Here is a 21665-nt window from a genome sequence, read left to right as displayed (position 1 = left end):
GAACCACACTAACTGAACGGTAGAACAGACTCGAAGGGCTACGTGTGTTTATACTAGTAAGACATTGTCTTTTCCAAAAGACTTAAGTTATTCTTCTTGTCTTCTTATTACGTTAAGCACCGATTGCAATTCGGTTAAGCATCATGCCTAAAGCTGGTCAAACTAAATCAGCTTACAGGTTTGCCATATCAGCCATGGCCCAGCTGATTGCAATAACACCATTTGAATCTGAAAGCCTAGTTCAGAGAAGGTTTTGAGAACTGCACTAAGACAGGTGGTTATTTTGGATAAAATATTAAAGAGAGAGGCTTCATCTGCTTTCAAGTAGAATTAAAAAGATCTCAGGAAAACTTCAAAAACAAAAGGTAGGAGGAGTTACCTAGTGTCATGGCCAGTTTTAATCCTAAAATCAGCATCACTAAAATTACACACGTTGTGATCTTATCACGTTACTGCTTGTGGGAAAATTGCAGTGGACAAACTGTTGGCCACATTCCTACATTCAAGGTATTCAAACAGGAAGCTGGAAGAACACAGCAAGCCTGGCAGCATCTGGAGGAAAGGAGAAGTCAATGTTTTCAGGTATTACCCTTCTTCAGGATTTGATATGGGGGCATGGGGAGCTGCAAATAAAGAGAGGGGGAAGGGAACGGTGGCGATATCTGGACACTGGTAATAGGTACAACCTGGTTGGTCGATCCGGATTCATCCTACGCTTGGTAGCTGGAAGGGAAGGGAGGAGGCAGGGCTGGAAAGGTTATTTTGAAGTTAGAGAACTCAAACGTTGAGTCCTCTGGGCTGTAGGGTGCCCAGGTAGAAGATAAAACGTATTGCTCGTCAAATGTGTGTTCTGAATCATAAGAACTAGGAGCAGGAGTAGGCTATCCGGCCCCGCTAGCCTGCCCCGCCATTCAGTAAGATCATGGCTGATCTTTTTGAGACTCAGCTCCACTTACCCACCTGCACACCATAACCCTTAATTCCTTTACTGTTCAAAAATTTATCTAGCCTTGCCTTAAACACATTCAGCGAGGTAACTTCAACCGCTTCACTGGGCAGGGAATTCCACAGATCCACAACCCTTTGGGTGAAGAAGTTCCGTCTGATCTCAGTCCTACATCTGTTTCCCTTTATTTTGAGGCTATGCCCCCTAGTCCTAGTTTCACCTGCTAGCGGAAACAACCTCCCTGCCTCCACCTTATCTATTCCCTTCATAATCTTATGTTTCTATAAGATCTCCCCTCATTCTTCTGAATTCCAATGAGTATAATCCCAGTCTACTCAGTCTCTCCTCATAATCCAATCCTCTCAATTCTGGAATCAACCGAGTGAACCTCCTCTGCACCCCCTCCAGTGCTAGTATATCCCTTCTCAAGTAAGGAGACCAAAACTGCACACACTACTCCAGGTGTGACCTCACCAGGACCCTATACAGCTGCAGCATAGCCTCCCTGTTTTTAAACTCCATCCCTCTAGCAATGGCAGACAAAATTCCATTTGCCTTTCTATTACCTGCTGCACCTGCAATCCTACTTTTAGCAATTTAAGCACAATGACACCCAAGTCCCTCTGCACAGCAGCGTGCTGCAATTTTTTACCATTTAAAACAGTCCATTTTGCTGTTATTCCCAAAATGAATCACTGCAACACTGCAGGAGGCGTTGTAGGGAGTTGAAATGGGCAGTGACTGGGACGTTAGGCTGCCTGTTATGGGCCAGATGAAGATGCTCATGAAATGGTCACCTAGTTTACATTTGGTCTCACCGATGTAGAGGAGACCACTTCAGGTGCAGTGGATGCAGGTGAAGCTCTGCCTCACTTGGAAGGACCCAGCAGCATCTGGCCCTGAATGGAGATGTGGGAGTTGGTACATGAGCAGATATTGCAACTTTAACAGTTACAGAGGAAGGTGTTTGGTGGGAAGTATGGCATGAACTAAGGGAATAGTCCTTGTAGAAGGCAGAGAGGGGTGGGGAGTGGAAGATGTTCTGGGTGGCAGGGTCTAATTGGAGTTGGTGGAAATGTTTGAGGATGCGGAGCTGGTGGGGTGGAAAGTGAAGACAAAGGGGAAGCTATCTCTTCAGGTTTCGGTGTTGGGGGGTGTTAAAGCTGTGGAGTCGGCAATAGATAAGGCACGGTGGAGAGCTGTCTCTCCTCTGTACCGATGCAGTCATCGATGTAACAGTGGAAGAATTGGGGAATAGTACAAATGTACTTACTGGAGCAGTTCATCCCTTATCCCAGTTTTCCCCAATTGCTCCATCGCATCTGCTCTGACGAGGAGGCGTTCCATTCCCTCTCATCCTGGATGTCCTTTTTTTTCCCCAAACAATGTTCTTTTCCTCTGTCATCCAGACAGCTCCCCACCATGCTTCATCCAATTCCCGCTCCACAACTCTAAACCACCTTCAAATATAAGATATATACCCCACCAGCTCCGCATCCAACGTATCATCCTCAAACATTTCCAACTCCAATTAGACACACCACCCAGAACATTTTCTCCTCCCCACCCCTCCTGAAATAGTTTTGTCTACATTGGTGAGACCAAACATAAACCAGATGACAGTTTTGCAAGCATCTTCGCCTGGCCCATAAAGGCCAGCCAACCTCCCAGTCACTGCCCATTTCCTCCACATGCTGCCTGGCCTTCTGTGTTCTTCCAAACTCACGCCTGTCCACCTTGGATTCCAGCATGTGGGTTTTTTTTTGTCTCTTTCCTACAGAGACAATTGAAAAAGCTGCTAAGACTTTGGGATATCAAGAAAGGTGCTGAATGATTTCAAGTTTTTCTTATTTCTAGTTCCTAGTCTTCATTATCCATATTTTCCTGAGCTTAGAGATGTAAGCAAGGAGCCCTTAAAAACATATGCCCTCTCTTTTCCAAGGCTCAGTTGAATGTCATCTAATCAGATTGCTTAATTTCTTTCAAGATTACAAAACCTAAGATGACATCCCAACTTAATTTGTTTCCAACTTTCTGCTAGTAGTCGGTAGAACACTACTTCCAAAAATTGATGATCACTACAAAAGATTCATTTACGATCCCCGGGAACACTTCAAATTCTTTAGTATTTAATAGTCTTCTGCTGTCTAATACAGTTGAGAAAGCTCTTAACGTTTCTGCCCCATTGTCTTGCATTTTTTCCCCAAATGGCCTTTTAAATTGCTCTGATAGTTTTGTTTCCGGCAATTGTACATTATATATGCGTTTTCCCCACAAAAATTGCATCTTTTAACTACGAACAGATTAGAAAGTAGAGTACAATTTATCATCGATGGCAACTACCGAGACCCATCAATAATATGTCCCTTCCCTTGCAATCAGTGGACACGCTTTCTCTGTACTGTACTGGGCCAACGCACAGTTCTTGTTATGCTGCAAGTCACACACTGGAAAGCTACACCCACCCTTTGCCCATCGCCTTTCCAGGTGAGACTCACCGCGGCCGTGGCTTTTTTTGCAGCAGGGACAATGGCAGGAACTGGCGCTGACATGTTGTTACCGCACATACACAATCAAAACGAAGGCGTCCAGCTAACCCGCAGGTCACCTCCACAGCACACGGCCCCAGACGCCGTTCTCCACACTCCTCCTCCTTCCGCCCGCGCTTAGGACCGTTACACCCGCCAGCTATCCCTCCTCCTCCTCCTCCTCAGCCGAATTTGACGTCCTTACAACGGAAACACATGTTACGCCATATGATTGGCTGAGCCCGATGTCAATCAGAGGAAACAATTGGCGGCTGGTTGACTGCGCAGTTGCCGTGGCGCGCTTGGCAAGTTGTGGTCGTCGACTGTGAACAATCCGTTTTTCTTTTCACTGCCCAGATGTATCCCTGATAAAAATGTACAAGTATTAGCGTCAATCAGAATTATAATAAAACTAGATTTGGCTGTTGGTCAGGCTTCCGGTATTTGCTACTTTCACGATTTGCATTTTTAAGCAATGAACTACACAGAAAGGAGTTTAAGAATCGCACACGTGAATTTTTTAAAACAAAATTCAGCAACTAGAAATTAGAGAACAAATGGGTCATCTGGAGGTTTTAGGGACTCGCCGCTTCCGCCCTTGTCGTAAAGACGCCTTGCTCTGACTTTTGCGACACAGCTGTCCGTCTTGACGGTTGGGAAAAATGGCGACGCGAGGATTTGGATCGACTGGGCTCGAGCTCCTCCGGCGGCTGCCGCGGGTCTCCCTCGCCAACCTGAGACCAAACCCCGGAGCGAAGAAGAAGGTGAGTGCACTATGAGAACTGGGAAGGAGGCATCCAGCAGCTGAAAGAATTAGCGAGGCTGCTGCTTCACAGCAGGAGAGAGAGATAGTCCTTTTTCAGCAGGGAAAAGGACGCTGAAATTGAGGTAGTGGGTGAATTTCCGCTCCCACTGTCACGAGTAGGAAGCCGTGAGTCGCTTGCTTCCAAAGCCTCATTTAGAAATTGATGACCACGATGGAGTGCAACTTAACCGCGTAATTCTGCTCACAAAATAATAATTGTAGCACGGAGAGTGGTAGAGGGACTGCTTGGCCCAGAGTGTCGGAATGATTCTGTAAGGGCAGCTCAGATGGTTTTCTACCCTTTCCCCATAACTTTGCAAATGTTCTCTTCACAAGGTTATCCAACTCGCTTAGACACTAAAAAAAAACAAAACTGCGGAAATCGGAAACAAAATCAGGAATTGTTGGAAAAACTCAGGTCTGGCAGCATCTGTGGGAGAAAGCAGAGTTAACGTTTCGGCTCTAGTATCCCTCCTTCAGAACTGATTGGAAAAGGTTGATATATATGCTGAAGAAGGGATAGGTGGAGGGGAAAAGTGTAAACAATAGATGGAGATGGAGGCTGGGGAAAAGGAGATAAACAGTTGGGCAGACAAGTGAATGAGTAAAGGTCAGCCTGGGAGCATGAATACTGTATGAATAGCTCAGTGAACAGGTCGAGTTCAGGTAAATGGCCAGAAGGAGAAGTCCGGGTGGAGGGAGCAAGTTGGAGGTGGGTGAAGAGATCTGTGGGACGGGGAGTGACTCCTGCCCAAAGAAATGGGCGCAGAGGTGAAGGTGAAAAATATCAGGTTCAATACTTTTAGGGCCAGAGCACCACCATCACCTATATCCTTACCCCCACCCCACCCCACCCCAGGCCCTATCATCACATGGCTGCTACTACAAGCAACCCATTATCAGCCACCAATAGTCCCCATTAGCTACTCATTCTCCCAGGCTGACATTTACCCATTCCTTTGTCTGCCCAACTGTATTTTTTTTCTCTCTTAGGACTCCTTCTCCACCTATTGTTTAATCTTTCCCTCTTTCTCCGTCTCTTCTCTAACACGCATACTGTACCAACTTTATCTTAGCTACAGTCAGTTCTGAAGAAGAGTCACTGCACCTAAAACTTTAACTCTGCTTTCGCTGCACATGTTGCCAGACCTGCTGAGTTTTTTCAACAGCTTATGATTTTGTCACTTCGACACCCACACTGTCAGAATTTTATAAAGCTATGATATGGAGAGAAACATCCTTAAATGTTTGAACGGGCTTCACTTGAAGTAGTGCCCTGGAAAATTGAATAAAAGTGTAGAAAAGGCTATAATTAGAGGGGTACGGGTATGGAGGGCTTGGGAGGGGTCATACAAAGACCTACAAAACAAAAGGAGCATTTCAGAGCAATTAATTTGATAGCAATAACTAGAGTGGGACTGGAAGCGACTGTGTGTACAAGGATAACAAAACAGCAGCAAACTGGGCATGGTAAAAGTACAAAATGAATGTATGTATGAAGCCAAGTACCAAGGGGCGTAAAACTTTTGTGGGGTTTGTGTATATATACCCCCAAACTGTAGGAGTGATGTTGGGAATGGCATAAAACAGGTAAAATGATAAAGGATGCGATAAAGGAACATCTGTAATTATGGGTAACTTATTAATCTGCATATAGAATGGAAAATCAAATTGGTTAAACTTCCATAGAGGAGGAATGCCTGGAGTGTATCCAGGATGATTTTCGGGATCAACCCATTGAGGAACCAAGTAAAAGCAGGCCATCCTAGATGAGGTATTGTATAACTGCAAAGAAATAATTGACATTACAGTTCCACAAGACTCCTCAGGGGAGTGACCATTATATAATAGAATTACTAATCACAATGGAGAGTGATGTAATTGATTTTGAACTAGAACTTTGAATTTCAGTAGAGGAAATTACGGTGGTGTGAGATGCAAGTTGGTTTTGATAGATCGGCAGTGTGGGTGGGTGGTGGGTTTGCTTGAAGGGATGACAGTGCAAAGTCAATGGTAGATATTCAAAGAGTGCATGGGTGAACTGCAACGACTGTTCATTCCTGTCTGGCCCAAAAGTAAAATGAGACAGGTGACTGGACCATGGCTTACAAGGAAATTTAGATACAATATTAGATCCAAGGAAGAGGCATAAAGATTGACCAGAAAAAAACAAGTGTGATGAGTGGGAGCAATTTATAATTCAGCAAACAAGGACAAAGGGATTGATTAAAAAAGATATTAAGAATAGAGTAGGCATAAAAATTGACTATAAAAATTTCCCTTGGTATATGAAGGAATAAAAATTGGTGAAGACAAATGTAGCTCCCTTAAGTCAGAAATGGAAATTACAATGGGGAGCAAGTAAATGGTTGACCAACTAAATAACATGCTTTGTCTCTGTGCTCACAAAGGAGGACACAAATAACACACCAGAAATATTGGGGAAATGCAAGGTTTTGAGAGATGGAGGAACTGAAGGAAATCAGTACTAGTGGGGAAATGGTGTTTGGGAAATTAATGGATTGAAGGCAAAAAGTTCCCCAGGACCTGACAATCTATATGCGACAATACTTAAAGAAATGGCCATAGAAATAGTGGATGCATTGGTTGTCACCTTTCAAGATTATAAAGACTCTGGAACAGAGAGAAAACTCTGAATTATAGACCAGTCAGCCTGATGTTGATAGTGGGGAAGAGTCTTGCTAGAGTCCATTATAAATGAATTAATAACTAAACACTTGGAAACAGTGACAGGACTGAACAGAGTTAACATGGATTTGTAAAAGGGAAATAACACTTAACAAATTTACTGGAATTCTTTAGGCATGTAACTTGTAGAGTTCATGAGAAGAAGCCATTGTCGTAGAATTATATAGCACGGAAACAGACCGTTTGATTCAAGTCGTCTACATCGACCAGACATCCTTAACTGATCGATTACCATTTGCCAGCATTTTGGCCCATATCCCTTTAAACCTTCCTATTTATGTACCCATCCAGATGCCTTTTAAATGTTGTAATTGTACCAGCCTCCCTTGGCAGTTCGTTCCACACACACACACCATCTTTTGCGTGAAAAATTTGTCCCTCAGGTCCCTTTTTAAATCTTTCCCCTCTCATCTTAAACCTATGCCCTCTAGTTTTCCTACTCCGGGGAAAAAGATATTAGCTATTCACCCTATCCATGTCTGTCATGATTTTATAAACCTCTAGAAGGTCGCCCTTCAGCCTCTGACACTCCAGGGGAAAAAAAGGCCCCAACCTATTCAGCCTCTCCTCTTATCTCAAATCCTCCAACCCTGGCAACATCCTTGTAAATCTTTTCTGAACTCTTTCAAGTTTAACAACATCTTTCCTAAACTGGTAGACCAAAATTGACTGCAGTATTCTAAAATTGGACTCACCAATGTCCCGTATAGCCACAACATGACATTCCATCTCCTATATTCAGTGCATTGGCCAATGAAGGCAAGTGTGCCAACTACCTTCTTCACTACCCTGTCTACCTGTGACTTCACGTTCGAGGAGCTATGCACCTGAACCCTAGGTCTCTTTGTACGGCAACACTCCCCACGGGCCCAGCACTAACTGTACGAGTCATGCCCTGGTTTGCCTTACCAAAATGCAACACCTCACGTTTATCTAAATTAAACTACATTTGCTACCCCTTGACTCATCAGATCAATGTCTCGTTGTACTCTCAGATAACCTTCTTCTTTGTCCACTACACCAGCAATTTTGGTGTCATTTGCAAACTTACTAACCATACATCCATTATTCACATCAAATCATTTATATAAATGATGAAAAATAGTAGACCCAGCACTGATCCCTGTGGCAGATTGCTGGTCACAGGCCTCCAGATAGAAAACAGCCTCTGTCTCCTACCTTCAAGCCAATGTTGTATTCAGTTGGCTAGCTCCAATGGACTCCATACGATCCAACCTTGCTAACAAGTCTACCCTGTGGAACCTGTTGAACATTTTACTGAAATCTGTATAGACAACATCCACCGCTCTGCCTTCATCAATTGGATGTGATGTATATAGACTTTCAGAAGGCTTTTGATAGTGTCCCACATAAGAGATTAGTGTGTAAAGTTAAAGATGGATAGAATGCTGGTTAGCAGATGGGAAATAAGGCTTTTTACCGAACAGTGGGGATCAATGCATGGATCCCAGCTATTAATAATATTGATTTAGATGAGACAATTAAAAGTAATATTCCCAAATTTGCTGAAGACACAAAACTGGAAGGGAGGCTGATCTGTGAGGAGGATGCAGCAATGCTTCAGTGTGATTTTGACAAGCTCAGTGAGTCGGCAAATACATGGCTGATGCAATATAACGTGGATAAACGTGAAGCTATCCACTTTGGGAGGTAAAACAGGAAGGTGGATTATTATCTGTATGCTATAAATTGAGAGAGGAGAATGTGCAACAAGGCCTAGGTATCCTTGGACATCAGTCACTGAAGATAACTGCAAGTGCAGGGGGGCGCAAAATCTCATAGAAACGTACAAAATTTCAGGAGGACTAAACAGTGTACATCCAGGATAGATGTTCTGAATGTTGGCCAGGAGGTGGGGGGCAGTGCAGGGCATCCGTGAATAAAGGTCAAACTCCAAGGATATAGAGTAAACCATTTAGGACTGAGATTAGAAATTTCTTTACCCAGAGAGCAGTCAGCCTGTGGAATTCACTACCGCAGAAGGCAGGTAAGGTCAAAACATTGTATGATTTCAAGAAGGAGTTGGATACAGGCAGTCCGCGAATTGCAAATTGGTTTTGTTCCTGAATCAGTTGGCAAGTGATTTGTACACAGGTTGGAATACAGGGTAGGACAATATGAAGCAGCAAATCATAAGTCTAAGAAATATTTATATGTTGGCTAGTTAGAATTACAGCCCTGTATGGGTTGTATTCAGACTTCATAAATTGGGACCCCTTGTATAGCATTTGGGCCTAAGGGAATCAAAGGATAAGGGGAAGAAACTGGAACAGGCTGTTGAGTTAGATGATCAACCATGATTATAATGAATTGTTTCAAGCTTGAGGAGCTGGCTGGCCTACTACTCATATTTTCTGTTTCTTTCTTTTAGCCTTTATGCAGACATGGCTACAAGCAGATTAAAGTTGAGAACTAAATCCTCAGGGATATATGATTTTTTTTAAAAAGGACGGGCAGGAAGGGAAGGATTGTGGAGTAGCTTTGTTAGCAACAAATGGTCTTAGATTGGAAACATGTAGAATCTGTGCGGGTAGAAGTATGAAATAAAACGGAGAAGATGACACTGGTGGGAGTTGTCCATAGCCTGCCTGACAGGTGTTCTAAGAGAGGACAAATAATTCTTCATGAGATAATGAGGGCATGTAGAAAAGGTAGTACCTTGATCGTACATGACTTTGTTCTCAATGTTGATTGGGAAAATCAAATTGGCAGGAGTATCCATGAAGAAGAATTCAAAATGTATTTAGGACAGTTGACAAGAACAACATGTTGTACATCCAGTCAGGGAGTAGGTTATCTTAGATCTGGTAGTGTGTAATGAGACAGAGTTAATAAATGATGTCCAAGTAAGTGACCTCTAACGAACAGTGACCGTAACATTGTAGCATTTAACTTTCAGTTTGTGTAAGAAACCTGGGTTAGAAATAACTGTGCTAAATATAAATAAGGATCATTACGTAAGGATGAGGGTTGAGTTGGCTGGAGTGTACTGGGAAAGGGGCTTAGCAGAAATTGAGGAACAATGGCTGACTTTTGAGAAAATTGTTCATGGCTCACAGCAAAGATATATCACAATGAGGAAGAAGGTTTGTAGGATGGGAATAAACTGACCATGCTGAACCAAGGTAGTTAAGTATAGTACAAAATTGAAAAAATAAATGCAGTTTGACAAAGATTAGTTGTAAACCAGATGGTTGGCAAAGTTACAAGCCAACAAAAGATGACCAAAAAATAATTGAGGGAGAAAATAAGCTGAGGGCAAACTAACAAGTAATATAAAAGCAGACAGTGTTAGTTTCTTTGCATATACAAAAAGTAAGAGCAAAGCCAAAGTGAACAGAGCCTTTTGGAGAATGAGGCTGGGGAATTAATAATGGGAGACCAGGAAAAGCAGAAAAGTTGAATGAATACTTTACATTAGCAGTTATTGTCAAGGACATTGGTAGCATTCCAAAATTACTAATAATAAAAGCCATGCTGTGGAGGTAGCTAGACAATAAACACAGTAACTATCACCAGAGGAAAAAGTTCTAGAGAGGCTAATAGGTTTAAAGTCTGATATGTCCCTTGGACCTAATGGATTGCATCCTAGGATTTTCAAATAAGTATCAACAGAGATAGCAGATGCACTAGTTGTCGTCTTCCAAGGATCCTTAGATTCTGAAAATCCCAGAGGATCGTAAACTGCCAATGTAAGAACTTTATTTGACAGGGGAAGAAGACCAATAAAAAGTAAGCAACTATAGGCTAGTTAGCTTAACATCTGTAATTAGGAAATGCCAGAGTTTATCATAAAGGATGTAATAACAAAGCATTTAGAAATTCATAACAGAATCCAGAAGAGTCAACATGGCTTCATAAAGAGGAAGACATGCCTGACAAATTTATTCCAATCCATAAAGGGGACAGCAAAAAAGAATAGATGAAGGAGAACCAGTAGATGTAATATATTTGGATTTCAAGAGGTGTTCAATAAGATACCCCGCATAAGTCTACTCAATAAAATAAATACCCATGGTGTTGCGTATATTAATATGGATAGAGGGTTTGGCTAACTAATATAAGGCAGAGTTGGGATAAGGGTAATATTTTCAGGACGGTAACCTGTGACTAGCAGATTGGCATAGAAATCAATGTTGAGGCCACAGTTATTCATAACATGTATTAATGATTTGGATGACAGAAGTTTTGCCAAGTTTGCAGACAATGCAAAAATAAGTGGAAAAATCAAGTAGTGAGGATGACAAAACTAGTCTAAAGAGGGATATAGACATGTTAAGTGAGTGAACAAAAAGTTTGCAGATGAAATATAATGTGGAAAAATGAGGTTATGCACTTCAGCAGGAAGAATACAAGAACTGAATACTTAAATGGAGAATGACTACAGAAAGCAGCAGCTTGAAGATATTAGTGCATCTTTGTGCATGAATCATGAAAATCTAGCTTCCAAGATCAACAAGTAAATAGGCAAATGGATTTTGTTGGCCTTCATTTCAAAGTAAATTGAGTCTAAAAATATGGATGCCTTTCTGAAGCTATTAAAGGAAGCTAGGCTGAGCACAGCTAGAATAATGTGAACGGTTTTTGTTCCCTTATCGAGGGAAAGATACTAGCATTGGAGGCAGTCTAACGAAGGTTCACTGTGTAGATCCTGGGTACCTGGGATTTTCTTATGAAGACAGGTTCAGTAGGTTGGGCTTGCACTCGGATTTTTTTTAGCAAGAGAGGAGACTTTATTGAAACATGTAAGGTTATTAAGGGGATAGACGTAATAGACGTGGAGAAGTTGTTTCTTCTTGCAGGAAAATCTAGAACCAGAGGGTGTAATTTCAAAATTAAAGGTCCACCACCTTTGAAGATAGATGAGGAGGAGTTTTTCTGAGGGTAATGAATCTATGGAATTCTTTACCACAGAGGGCTGTCAAGGCTGAGAAGTATATTCAAGGCTATGATAGATTTTTAATCAGTAAGGGAATCGAGTGTTATAGGGAAAAGATAGAAAAGTGGAGTTGAGGATGATCAGATCTGCTAAAATTTCATTAAATCATAGAGCAGATTCAATGGTCTGAATGACCTACTTCTGCTTCTCCATGTTGTGATCGCAAATAAACGAGGAGATATTCAGAGAAGGGAAAACAAACCCGATAACCTTAGTAGTTCTGATAGCATCTGTGCAGAGGGAAAAACTGCATCAATACTCAAATATTGGACTTGGTGTTAATTGTTTCTGTCCACAGACACTGCCAAATGTGTTGTATTTCTTGTTACGGAGGGGGAATAGCCGAACCCCTCTGATAGTTAAGCCAAAACACAAACCACAATCTGCTATGACGGGATTAGAGGTTCCCTTCTAATAATTAGCCTTTCCCCTTACAATCTATTAACAGAGTGGTTAAAAGAAAGAAAATCCCTGATTTTCACTTTACAAGTAACAAGAAACAATTTATTTATTTAACCCAACAATGAACAAATTAACAGAATTACTAACAAACTGACAATTCCCCCCTTAGACTACTAACTACTTCCTAACTGGTCTAAATTCTATTGGAATACAGTTCAAATAAACAAGTCTCACTTATATAAACCCAATTAATAAGACAACAATAAATTACAAATTAATCTCTCTAAACATGCACAGACTGTGTATCTTCTGGAACTCTGCGCAAATGCCTTTCTTTTGCGAAGCCTGCTGTTAGAAAGGTTTCCCTGCAATTTTGTTGGAGAGGTCTGTAATGTAAACTGCCATGGTACTTTGGGTCTTTTTGGAGAGCTTAGGAGTTTGAGAGAGCCAGGCTTAAACCTCTTTTTGCTGCAGCCGAACGTTCACTCACTTTTTCGGATGGCAATTAGCTCTCTGCCAATTTTCAAAAAAATGCTTTCTTAAATACCACAGATGATGTAGCAAATTCTCACAATATGATTGGGCTCAGGCTGTCAACACCATCCGTTTTTAAATTTAATTGGCTTTGAACTGCTGAGTGTTTGGTTTAAATTAGTTGGCCAAATTCAAACTTATCGTCAAAACATCAAAACAAACTTAAGGTATCCATCAACAAAGCCAATTGTTACATGTTTCCATTTTAGAACTGTCTGTACTGTTGCCCATGTGCTCACAGACCTCTTTGTTTTACTCTGAGCTTAAAAACACTATCCTTCTTAAAGGGACCACACTTTGCTTTTTAATTCACGATTATTCTACCCAGCTTCATAGCACTCACGTCTTAAGAGAAAAAAAACATCGTTATGAAAAGAGGTAGTAGGAACTGCCGATGCTGGAGAATCTGAGATAACACGGTGTAGAGCTGGATGAACACAGCAGGCCGAGCAGGAAAGCTGACGTTTCTGAAGAAGGGTCTTGACCCGAAACGTCAGCTTTCCTGCTCCTCTGATGCTGCTTGGCCTGCTGTGTTCATCCAGCTCTACACCGTGTTATCTCATCATTATGAAAAGATGGCTTCATTTTTTTTAAAATCTTTAACACTATTATCATGAAGTACGTAATTCAGTTCTCTAAAGTTATAGCTTTCATACTAATTTTACATATATGTAGAACACTGGATTGTGTTAGTTCTATCTTATCTATGCATTTTCTTTAAACCCATAAAAATGTTGCAGATGCATTATCATGACCTGCAACATGTACAGTATGTAAGTGAAAAGCCTGTAACATAAGATTCCAACAAAATAGTCTCATATTTTTGTCGATAAATTTTTCCAAGAAGGTGAGAGGGTGGTGGTCTGTATACTCAACCGTCTGCAAAATATTGTTCATAACATAAACATTAAAATGTTGTAAGGTCAGTACCAAACTCAATAATTCTTTTTCAACAGTGGAGTAATTTCTCTGATGAATATTGAGTTTCTTTGAAAAAATATCCAATTGTCCTTTCAATTCCACCATCATCCTCCTGCATCAACACAGCTCCAACCCCTATATCTCTGGCATCGATAGCGACTTTAAAGGGTTTCAAGAAATTTGGTGTAGTTGAAACTGGTGCAATTTAAATTCTGAAATGCCCTCCTGGCATTGTTCTGTCCACTGAAATTTTGTGTTCTTCCTTAGCAAATCTGTAAGCGGTGCCACCATGCTACTAGTTTGTGCAAACGTTCGGTAGAATCCACTTGGTCCTAAAACTTGAAGCACCTCTTTCTTTGAGGATGGTCTTGGAAATTCCTCTGGCCTTCATTGCGTTCCTTCCATGATCGATGTTATGTCCTAAAAACATCACTTCTGCCTTCACAAATTCAGTTTTTGCTAAGTTTATAACCAGTTTTGCCTCCCATAATCTTTCAAAGAGCTCTGCCAAATGCACCGTGTGATCTTTCTATGAATGGCTAAAGACCACGATGTCATCTATATTGATGGCACAATTATTCAATCCTGCCACAACTCTGTTCATAAGCCTTTGAAATATGGCGGGTACATTTCTTCGCCCCAAAGAGCATTACTTTAAATTGATGTAGTCCATCTGGGGTTACAAACGCAGAAACGTCCTTTGCTGTCTCTGACAAAGGTACTTGCCAGTAACCACAGAGTAAGTCCAACTTGGTGATATAAGTGACTTGTCCAACATTTTCCACATACCCAATCCCAAGGCTGGAGGACTATGAGTCTGATTTAGTTACGGCGTTGACCTTCCGGTAATCCACACAGAACCACTGGGTGCCATCAGGCTTTGGAACAACACAATCGTTGAGCTCTATTCACTTTGATTTGGCTCAGTGACATCTTCTTGGAGCATTGCTTCTACTTCCTTCTACACGTGTGCAGCTTTAAGAGGTTTAAAGGGGTGTTGTTTTATCAGAACAGCATTCCCTACTTCAACTTCGTGCACTCTAGTACTAGTCCTTCCCATTCTATTCCCACGTATGTCCTCCTATTTCTGCAAGAAACCTTTCAATTCAGTCCTCTGTTCCTGAGACAGAGAGCTCACTATTCTATCCTATTCTCTAATGAATTATTTAACTTCCTTTGAGGCACGTCAAGATCAAATGATTCCGATTCTGATTCCTCACTCTGAGGGGTAGTAACTAATACCTGTTTCTCTGGTTCCCTGTCTATATATTAGTAGGGTTTTAGTATGTTCACATGACATACCTGATAAAGTTTTTCTTTATGGCATTACCATATAATTCATCTGACTCAACTTCTCAATCTGATAGGGACCACTAAACCTTGCTTTGAAGGGATCTCCTACAACTAGTAACAGCACTAATACTTTATCCCCATGGGCAAATGTCCAAGTTTTAGATTTCTTATCTGCTTCTTGCTTCATTAGATATTGTGCCACCTTCAGATGTTTTCTAGCTAATTCACTGACTCTGCTTAATCTTTCTTTCAACTCAGGTTCATAATCCAATTGTGAAATCTCTGACTTCGGTCCTATCAACTTTTCCTTAATTAATTTTAAAGGCCCCCTTTATGTCTGAACATCAACTCGTGGAGTAAACTGAGTCTATTCATTTAAGGCATCTCTGATGGCAAACAATATAAATGGGATACCTTTATCGCATCTGCTCACAGACCTCTTCTCTGTTTAATTCTTAAGCTTAAAAACCCTTTACCTCTTAAAGGGACCACACTTTGCCTTTTAATTCACGATTATTCTACCTAGCTTTGTAACATTCTGTAGCATTTTGTTTCTATTTCAGATCTCCAACTATGCATTATTTTGCTTATGAATGAAAGAAGTGACTTGGTTAAGTTTTATTTCATTGATTCTTTCATGAGATGCTGACATGACTGGCAAGGTCAGCATTTGTTGGCCATCTTCAATTATCCTTGAACCAAGTGGCTTATTAGGCCACTGTAGAGGATGTTTTAAGAATCAACCCCATTGCTGTAGTCCGGACTTGTGTCTTGGTCAGGCCAGGTAATAATGGAGATATCCTTCTTTAAAAGGTGTGAGAGAGCAAGATGGGTTTTATTACAATTGACAATAGTTTCATGCTCAACACTACTGAGACTAACTTTATATTCCAAGTTTTATTAATTGAATTCAAATTCCACCAGCTATTTTAGTTGAATTTGAGCCCATTAGCTAATTAGCTGGTTCTCTAGATTATTAATCAAGTGACATTGCCACTATGCTATCATCTCCTCTGAGGATCTTGGAGGAAGGTAGAGCTATAAAACGTAGCACATAGAAAATAGGAACAAAAGTAGGTCATTAAGTCTGTCATTCAATGATTATGTTTGCTTCTGTATCTCAAAGCTATACTCCTGCTGTCCCCCCATATCCATTGATGTGTTTAAAGTCTAGAAATCTGTCCATTTCTTTCTTAAATTCAGTGACTTGGCCTCTACCACCTTATGTGGTAGAGAATTTCAAAGCTTCACCAACCTTCGAGTGAAGAAATTTATCTTCATTCCTAAGTGGTCTATACTATATCCTCTGATCTTGATTATGTCCCCTTCTTCTAAACCTTCTTGTCAAGAAGAACATCATCCCAACACCTGTTTTCTGTAGTGCTGATGGTCGTTAACTCAAAATGATTAGTCTTGAATCCTCCTAGAATCACTTTACAAATAGCTTTAAAGTTATTTAAGGTAGTAATAAAAATGCTAAAGCCAAATTAGCAATATTTCTTGGCCATACTTTCAAATTCATGCAAGCCCAAATACAACTTTTCTCTGATTTCTGAAATGAGTATTCTTCTCCTTAGATATTTGTTGCTAGAACAGGGAACAAAAAAAGTTTCACAACTAACTATGGTGAAGAAAATATATATTGTTGGTAATTAACTAATAAATAATGCTCAACTTCCAGGAAAAAAGACGTGGCAGGGGAATCCATGGAGGGAAAAAGAGTGGCCGAGGTCACAAAGGGCAGACCCAGCGTGGAAATCGGCCACGATTAGGATTTGAAGGTGGACAGACTCCATTTTATATTGTTATTCCAAAATATGGATACAATGAGGGGCACAGGTTGGTTGAAAAAAAATAATTTTATTGACTATGCAGTGGTCATCCACATTACAAACTATTGGTATGCTATATTTTGGAAACGTGATTTTCATGGAAGACGTACATGCATTTCATTATACATGTAATGTACAATGGGATCATGCATATTTAAGTATTTTACGTAAATATATATCTATAAATACCTACCTGGGTTCATGTGTATTGATAACCTTACTGTGTACATGCTTATACATGTCAATGCCAGCATGTATCTGATTACATGTATATCAGTGCATACATAAGTGATTGCATGTGTGTATTTGTGCACATGCATATGTACCTACCTGCTGCATACGCATGCTTGTTGCACACTTGTGCTTGTTTGCAAGTGGCTGGGTATACAGTAATTCGTCTGTATCTACGAGGGTCCTGTTCCTGAGAGTCCCTGCGAATGATGAAATTTGCAAGCGCGGAGCTTGTTTGTAAAAAGGCTAAAAATCGCAGATACACAATTTTTGCCCACGTATGTTGAATTTTGTTGCTGCTTACTACTTGATGTATATAGGCAAATTAGCCATTCGTGATTTTGCAGGTACAGATAGTCACGTGTGTATGCACATACAAATATGTGCATAGGAACAGATAGTCATATCTATTTATATGTACATATGCATTCATATCATTATGTTCTAGTCTCTGTGCTGACCTTTGCCATGGAGCCTGGAATAAGAAGAGAGAGATGCTGTAAAGAGATAGCAGTGTAGTCAATGAAAGGTAACGGAGGAGGAAAAGGGAAGGCAAAAGGCTGAAGGGGAGAAACAGCTTGGAAAAAAGAAAATCCACATTCCATATCAGCAGTCAGTAGTCATTAGACAGTCTGTAAGTCAGTCTGTGGTCGATGAGGGGTTGTATGAATTTTTGAGCTTTATCCTTGCTCTCATGTCCTCCATCTTACTGTTCTGTTATTTGTTCTTGGAGCATGTATATTACGTGGTTTGTGTGATGCATCTCAATGCATTCTTGGGTGTTGATAATAGACTACCCAAGTTTCACAGTTTTTAGATGAATTTCAGGAATATGATAGCCTTGTAGCCTGCAACCTTTGTATTGTCTGAAGATGATGTTAAATGAAGACTTGATTGAGAAGCTTCCCAAAGAAGGAGCTCCCTCACTGGATTCGGTGATGCTGGGGTTCTGCTGCAAGTTCCAGTTTTGGCTGATTATTCAGATGAAACACCGGAGCTTGATAAGTTTGGGCAAAAACACCAAGGGTTGTTTTCTGTATCCTATGCAGGCGTATTTTGGCCGTAACATTTGATAGAACTCTCATTTCTGAATCACAAAGTTCATAATGCTGGGGTCCTAAGGCCCATTCCACAAATATGCAATTGGTCATTTTTGTGCTGTTGCTGCTAATCCCACTGTATGACAATTGCCTGTCTTGTCAATGCAGAAAACATACTGTAAAGCATTATGGACTTTCTAAACTTGTGAAATGCACTGTTTGAATGTGTAATTTCATGAACAGACAGAGAGGAAAGTGGAGTTTAAACCACAATGAGATCAGCCATGATATTATCCGATGGTAAAACAGCCTCAAGGGACTGAATGGTTTACTCTTGTTTCTAATTGTTATGTACTTGTTTGTATATCTGCGTACCTACGTATAATGGGTATTGATTTGCATTGAAGAACAGATGATCTATACCGGAATTGTCATTTCTTGTACAATATTTTAAAAACAAAATATTCTTAACTTAAATTTCTTCTCTCCAGTTATCGACGACAATACCAACCACTAAGTCTGAATCGACTTCAGTATTTGATAGATCTGGGTAGAATGGATCCCAGTGAACCTATTGATCTGACCCAGTTAGTGAATGCGAGAGGAGTTACTGTCCAGCCACTCAAACGTGACTACGGAATCCAGCTAGTAGAGGAGGTAATATAAACCAGCATTGTTCTGTGTTAATGGCACAAAGTCACAACTCTATTTCTCAAGTAGGGTCAGCAATTTTCCAGTTGTTGCTTTGTTATTTCAGGAAATCTGTCTTTATATGGAAACAATAAGAAACAAATCTGCCACGTTTTTAAAATTTGGGCAGATCTACGGATAGTATCTAAGTGGTTAGCACTGCTGCCCCACAGTTCTAGGGACCCGTGTTCGATTCCAGTCTGTCTGTGTGGAGTTTGCAGGTTCTCCCCGTGTCTGCATGGGTTTCCTCTGGGTGCTCCGTTTTTCTCCCACAGTCCAAAGATATGCAAGTTAGGTAGATTGACCTTGCTAAAAGAAAGTTACCCCATAGTGTCTAGAGATGTTCAGGTTACGTGTATTAGCCATGGTAAAAATGAGAACAGCTTGGCACCAGACACAATAAGAGCAACTGAAGTTTAGTGAGAATATAAAATGGGAATCAATCCAGGAGACCATTAAAATACTCAACTTTATAGCTTAGGGGAAGTTTCTGCAATTTTTTAATTATGTAACTTCTTTATTAACTGTTTTGTTCTCCTTGCTAACATATGAACAGCGTAAGCTAAACAAAACCATTTGTTTTGTTTTGGACAGTTGTTTCTTTTACTGCCATTAGATGGAAGCAAATGCAAAGTATTTTGTGAAATTGTAGACTATTCCTCTAGGAGGTTCTTTATAGTTTATCAAGAATATTAGGAATTGAGAAATCTGTTTGTATTCACAAAGGCAGTTGTTAATGTAACATTTTTATATAGATTACTACAAAATATGTCCACAGGTATAAACCAATAATTTATTACATTGATGGAAGTTACAAGATCTACTACAATCCCCACAGCTCTTGCTTAATTTGTTATAGGGTGCTGACAACTTCGTAGCAAAAGTAAACATTGAAGTCCAGTGGGCATCAGAACTTGCTATAGCTGCAATTGAAAAGAGTGGTGGAATTATAACCACAGGGTTCTATGATCCACGGAGTCTGGGTAAGCATCATTCTATTTACTAACGATTAGTGCATATAATTGTTTAAATCAGTCTTTCGCTGTGTCTGGCACCATCTGTGGAGAGAAAGCAGAGATAACGTTTTGAGTCCAGTGACCCTTCCACTCCTGCTCAGTTTCTCCAGCAGTATCTGTTTTTGTTTCAAATTTCCAGCATCCACAGTTCTTTGTTTTATTTAAGATTCTTTCACTGTTGAGATCATCTAAAAACTTTTTCGCTCTAATGCTTTATGCTGTTGATTCTTTGGCCTAGAAATTTGCAAATTTCATGCTTAATTTTCAGGATTTTAAAGATGCTTGAACATCAGATGTGGAAAGTTGAAAGCATGCTTGGAATAATTTTTAGTCTTGCAAAGGCAAACTTGGTGCCTAATGCATGTTGAGGTTCTCTATGCAAACTTACATGAATGCAGCCAGTTTATATACTTATCAAAAAATCCAAATGCCCTGTATAATTTCGTAGTAGGAATAGGTGTAATGCACTAAACTGCTCACAATTGGCGCTAAAGTGACGGACTTAGCATGACTGAGATTTGCGCAAGATGAGTAAGTATGCAGCATTACTGATCAACAGAAAATGGGAGGTCAAATGTAAGCATATAGAATGTTATTGGAAGGAAGTGATTGTAACAGGTATGATTTACACAGCCATTCATGGATTTTAGCAATAAACTTATGGATTTAAAAATCTGAACTGGTATCAAAAAAATTATGTATCAGCATGGTTAACCATTTAGCAATGTTTCTGCATTTCAACAGATGTTTTATGTAAGCCAGTGCCCTTTTTTCTCAGAGGACAACCCATTCCAAAACGTATGCTTCCACCTGAAGAACTGGTTCCTTACTATACAGATGCACAAAATCGTGGTTATTTAGCAGATCCAGCAAAAATTCAAGAAGCACGGATGGCACTTGCTAAGAAATATGGCTATACTCTACCGGACATTACTAAAGATGAGATGTACAGCGTTTTAATGATGCGTAAGGATCCTCGACAAATTTTCTTTGGGCTTTCTCCTGGGTGGGTGGTAAACTTGTCTGAAAAGAAAATTTTAAAACCAACTGATGAAGACCTGTGTAGTTACTATAGTTCTTGAAGCTGATAATGATGTAGTTGTAAATTAAAAGTCAATGATTATTTGCCAATGTGAGCTAAATTATGAATTAAAAGACTTTTTTGTTTTAAAATTCCTGGGTTATTTATTTGAGTTGAATTTTTCTGTTGAGTTTAAGTAGTTACTGGCATTATATGTTAAAATTTAGCTAGTAACTGGTGATACTGCTCATGGTGATTTGGAAGGTATACTGTTGTTCTATGGTTTAATGTACAATATGTTTTACATTGTATCCTTCTGTGCTTCTGCTCTTGGAGAAAAATTAAAATAAATTAATTTTTAATCCTTAGAGTGTATTGTTTTCTACTCATCTATTGTTTGTTCATTTTGTATTCTTTCTTTCGCTCTTTTTATGACTCTGATATGTTTCTCTTTTTTTCTATTGCTTGTGTAAGTTCTTTCCTTTACTGTGTCACTTCTGTATTTCTCTTAATTCGCCTGTATGATTCTGACGCTTTACTTGTAGTCCAGTTCCACGTGTTGTTTTTTACAGCTTAAGATGTACACGACTTAAAACCAAGAAGACGCTAAGAAATCACAACTAGAATTTAAGACCAGAAAGAATTGGTACAGGATGTAAATACCATGCAGTAGTGTTTGGGTTTTAAGGGATTAATTTTGGTTGAGGTGTGAGAACTGGTGCTAAGTGGTTGCCTTA

The 21665-nt window shown here is 40.1% G+C and overlaps 2 protein-coding genes across 7 annotated transcripts in view; one reads left to right on the top strand and one right to left on the bottom strand.

Moving 5' to 3' along the window:
• lypla1 (lysophospholipase 1) overlaps window positions 1-3755 on the bottom strand; it is a 61527-nt gene extending 57772 nt beyond the window's left edge. For 3 of the 6 annotated variants that reach the window (XM_048595502.1, XM_048595506.1, XM_048595504.1), the window contains exon 1: window positions 3412-3755. In XM_048595502.1, the coding sequence (XP_048451459.1) occupies window positions 3412-3513 (102 nt within the window). In that variant the 5' untranslated portion in view covers window positions 3514-3755. The remainder of the gene's footprint in view (window positions 1-3411) is intronic. The other 3 variants (XM_048595503.1, XM_048595507.1, XM_048595505.1) reach the window with 1 other exon arrangement.
• mrpl15 (mitochondrial ribosomal protein L15) lies at window positions 3741-21296 on the top strand. The gene is made up of 5 exons (XM_020531016.2): window positions 3741-4238; window positions 16780-16937; window positions 18693-18858; window positions 19751-19874; window positions 20652-21296. Exons 1-5 carry the CDS (start codon window positions 4137-4139, stop codon window positions 20987-20989), a joined length of 888 nt encoding a protein of 295 aa, XP_020386605.1. The 5' UTR covers window positions 3741-4136; the 3' UTR covers window positions 20990-21296.
• The last annotated feature ends 369 nt before the right edge of the window (window positions 21297-21665 follow it).

Source organism: Rhincodon typus, chromosome 4 (assembly GCF_021869965.1).
Source record: "Rhincodon typus isolate 14 chromosome 4, sRhiTyp1.1, whole genome shotgun sequence".
In the NCBI taxonomy this organism is placed as follows: Eukaryota; Metazoa; Chordata; class Chondrichthyes; order Orectolobiformes; family Rhincodontidae; genus Rhincodon; species Rhincodon typus.
The sequence above is the reverse complement of the archived record's forward strand: the minus strand, read 5'-3'. Positions and strand labels throughout refer to the sequence as shown.

Bases quoted from the DNA above. Each gene is read 5' to 3' on its own strand.
- mrpl15 (XM_020531016.2), top strand. From the start codon at position 4,137: ATGGCGACGCGAGGATTTGGATCGACTGGGCTCGAGCTCCTCCGGCGG. The intron at 4,239-16,779 runs GTGAGTGCACTA...CTCAACTTCCAG, and splicing joins ACCCCGGAGCGAAGAAGAAG to GAAAAAAGACGTGGCAGGGG. The intron at 18,859-19,750 runs GTAATATAAACC...AATTTGTTATAG, and splicing joins GAATCCAGCTAGTAGAGGAG to GGTGCTGACAACTTCGTAGC.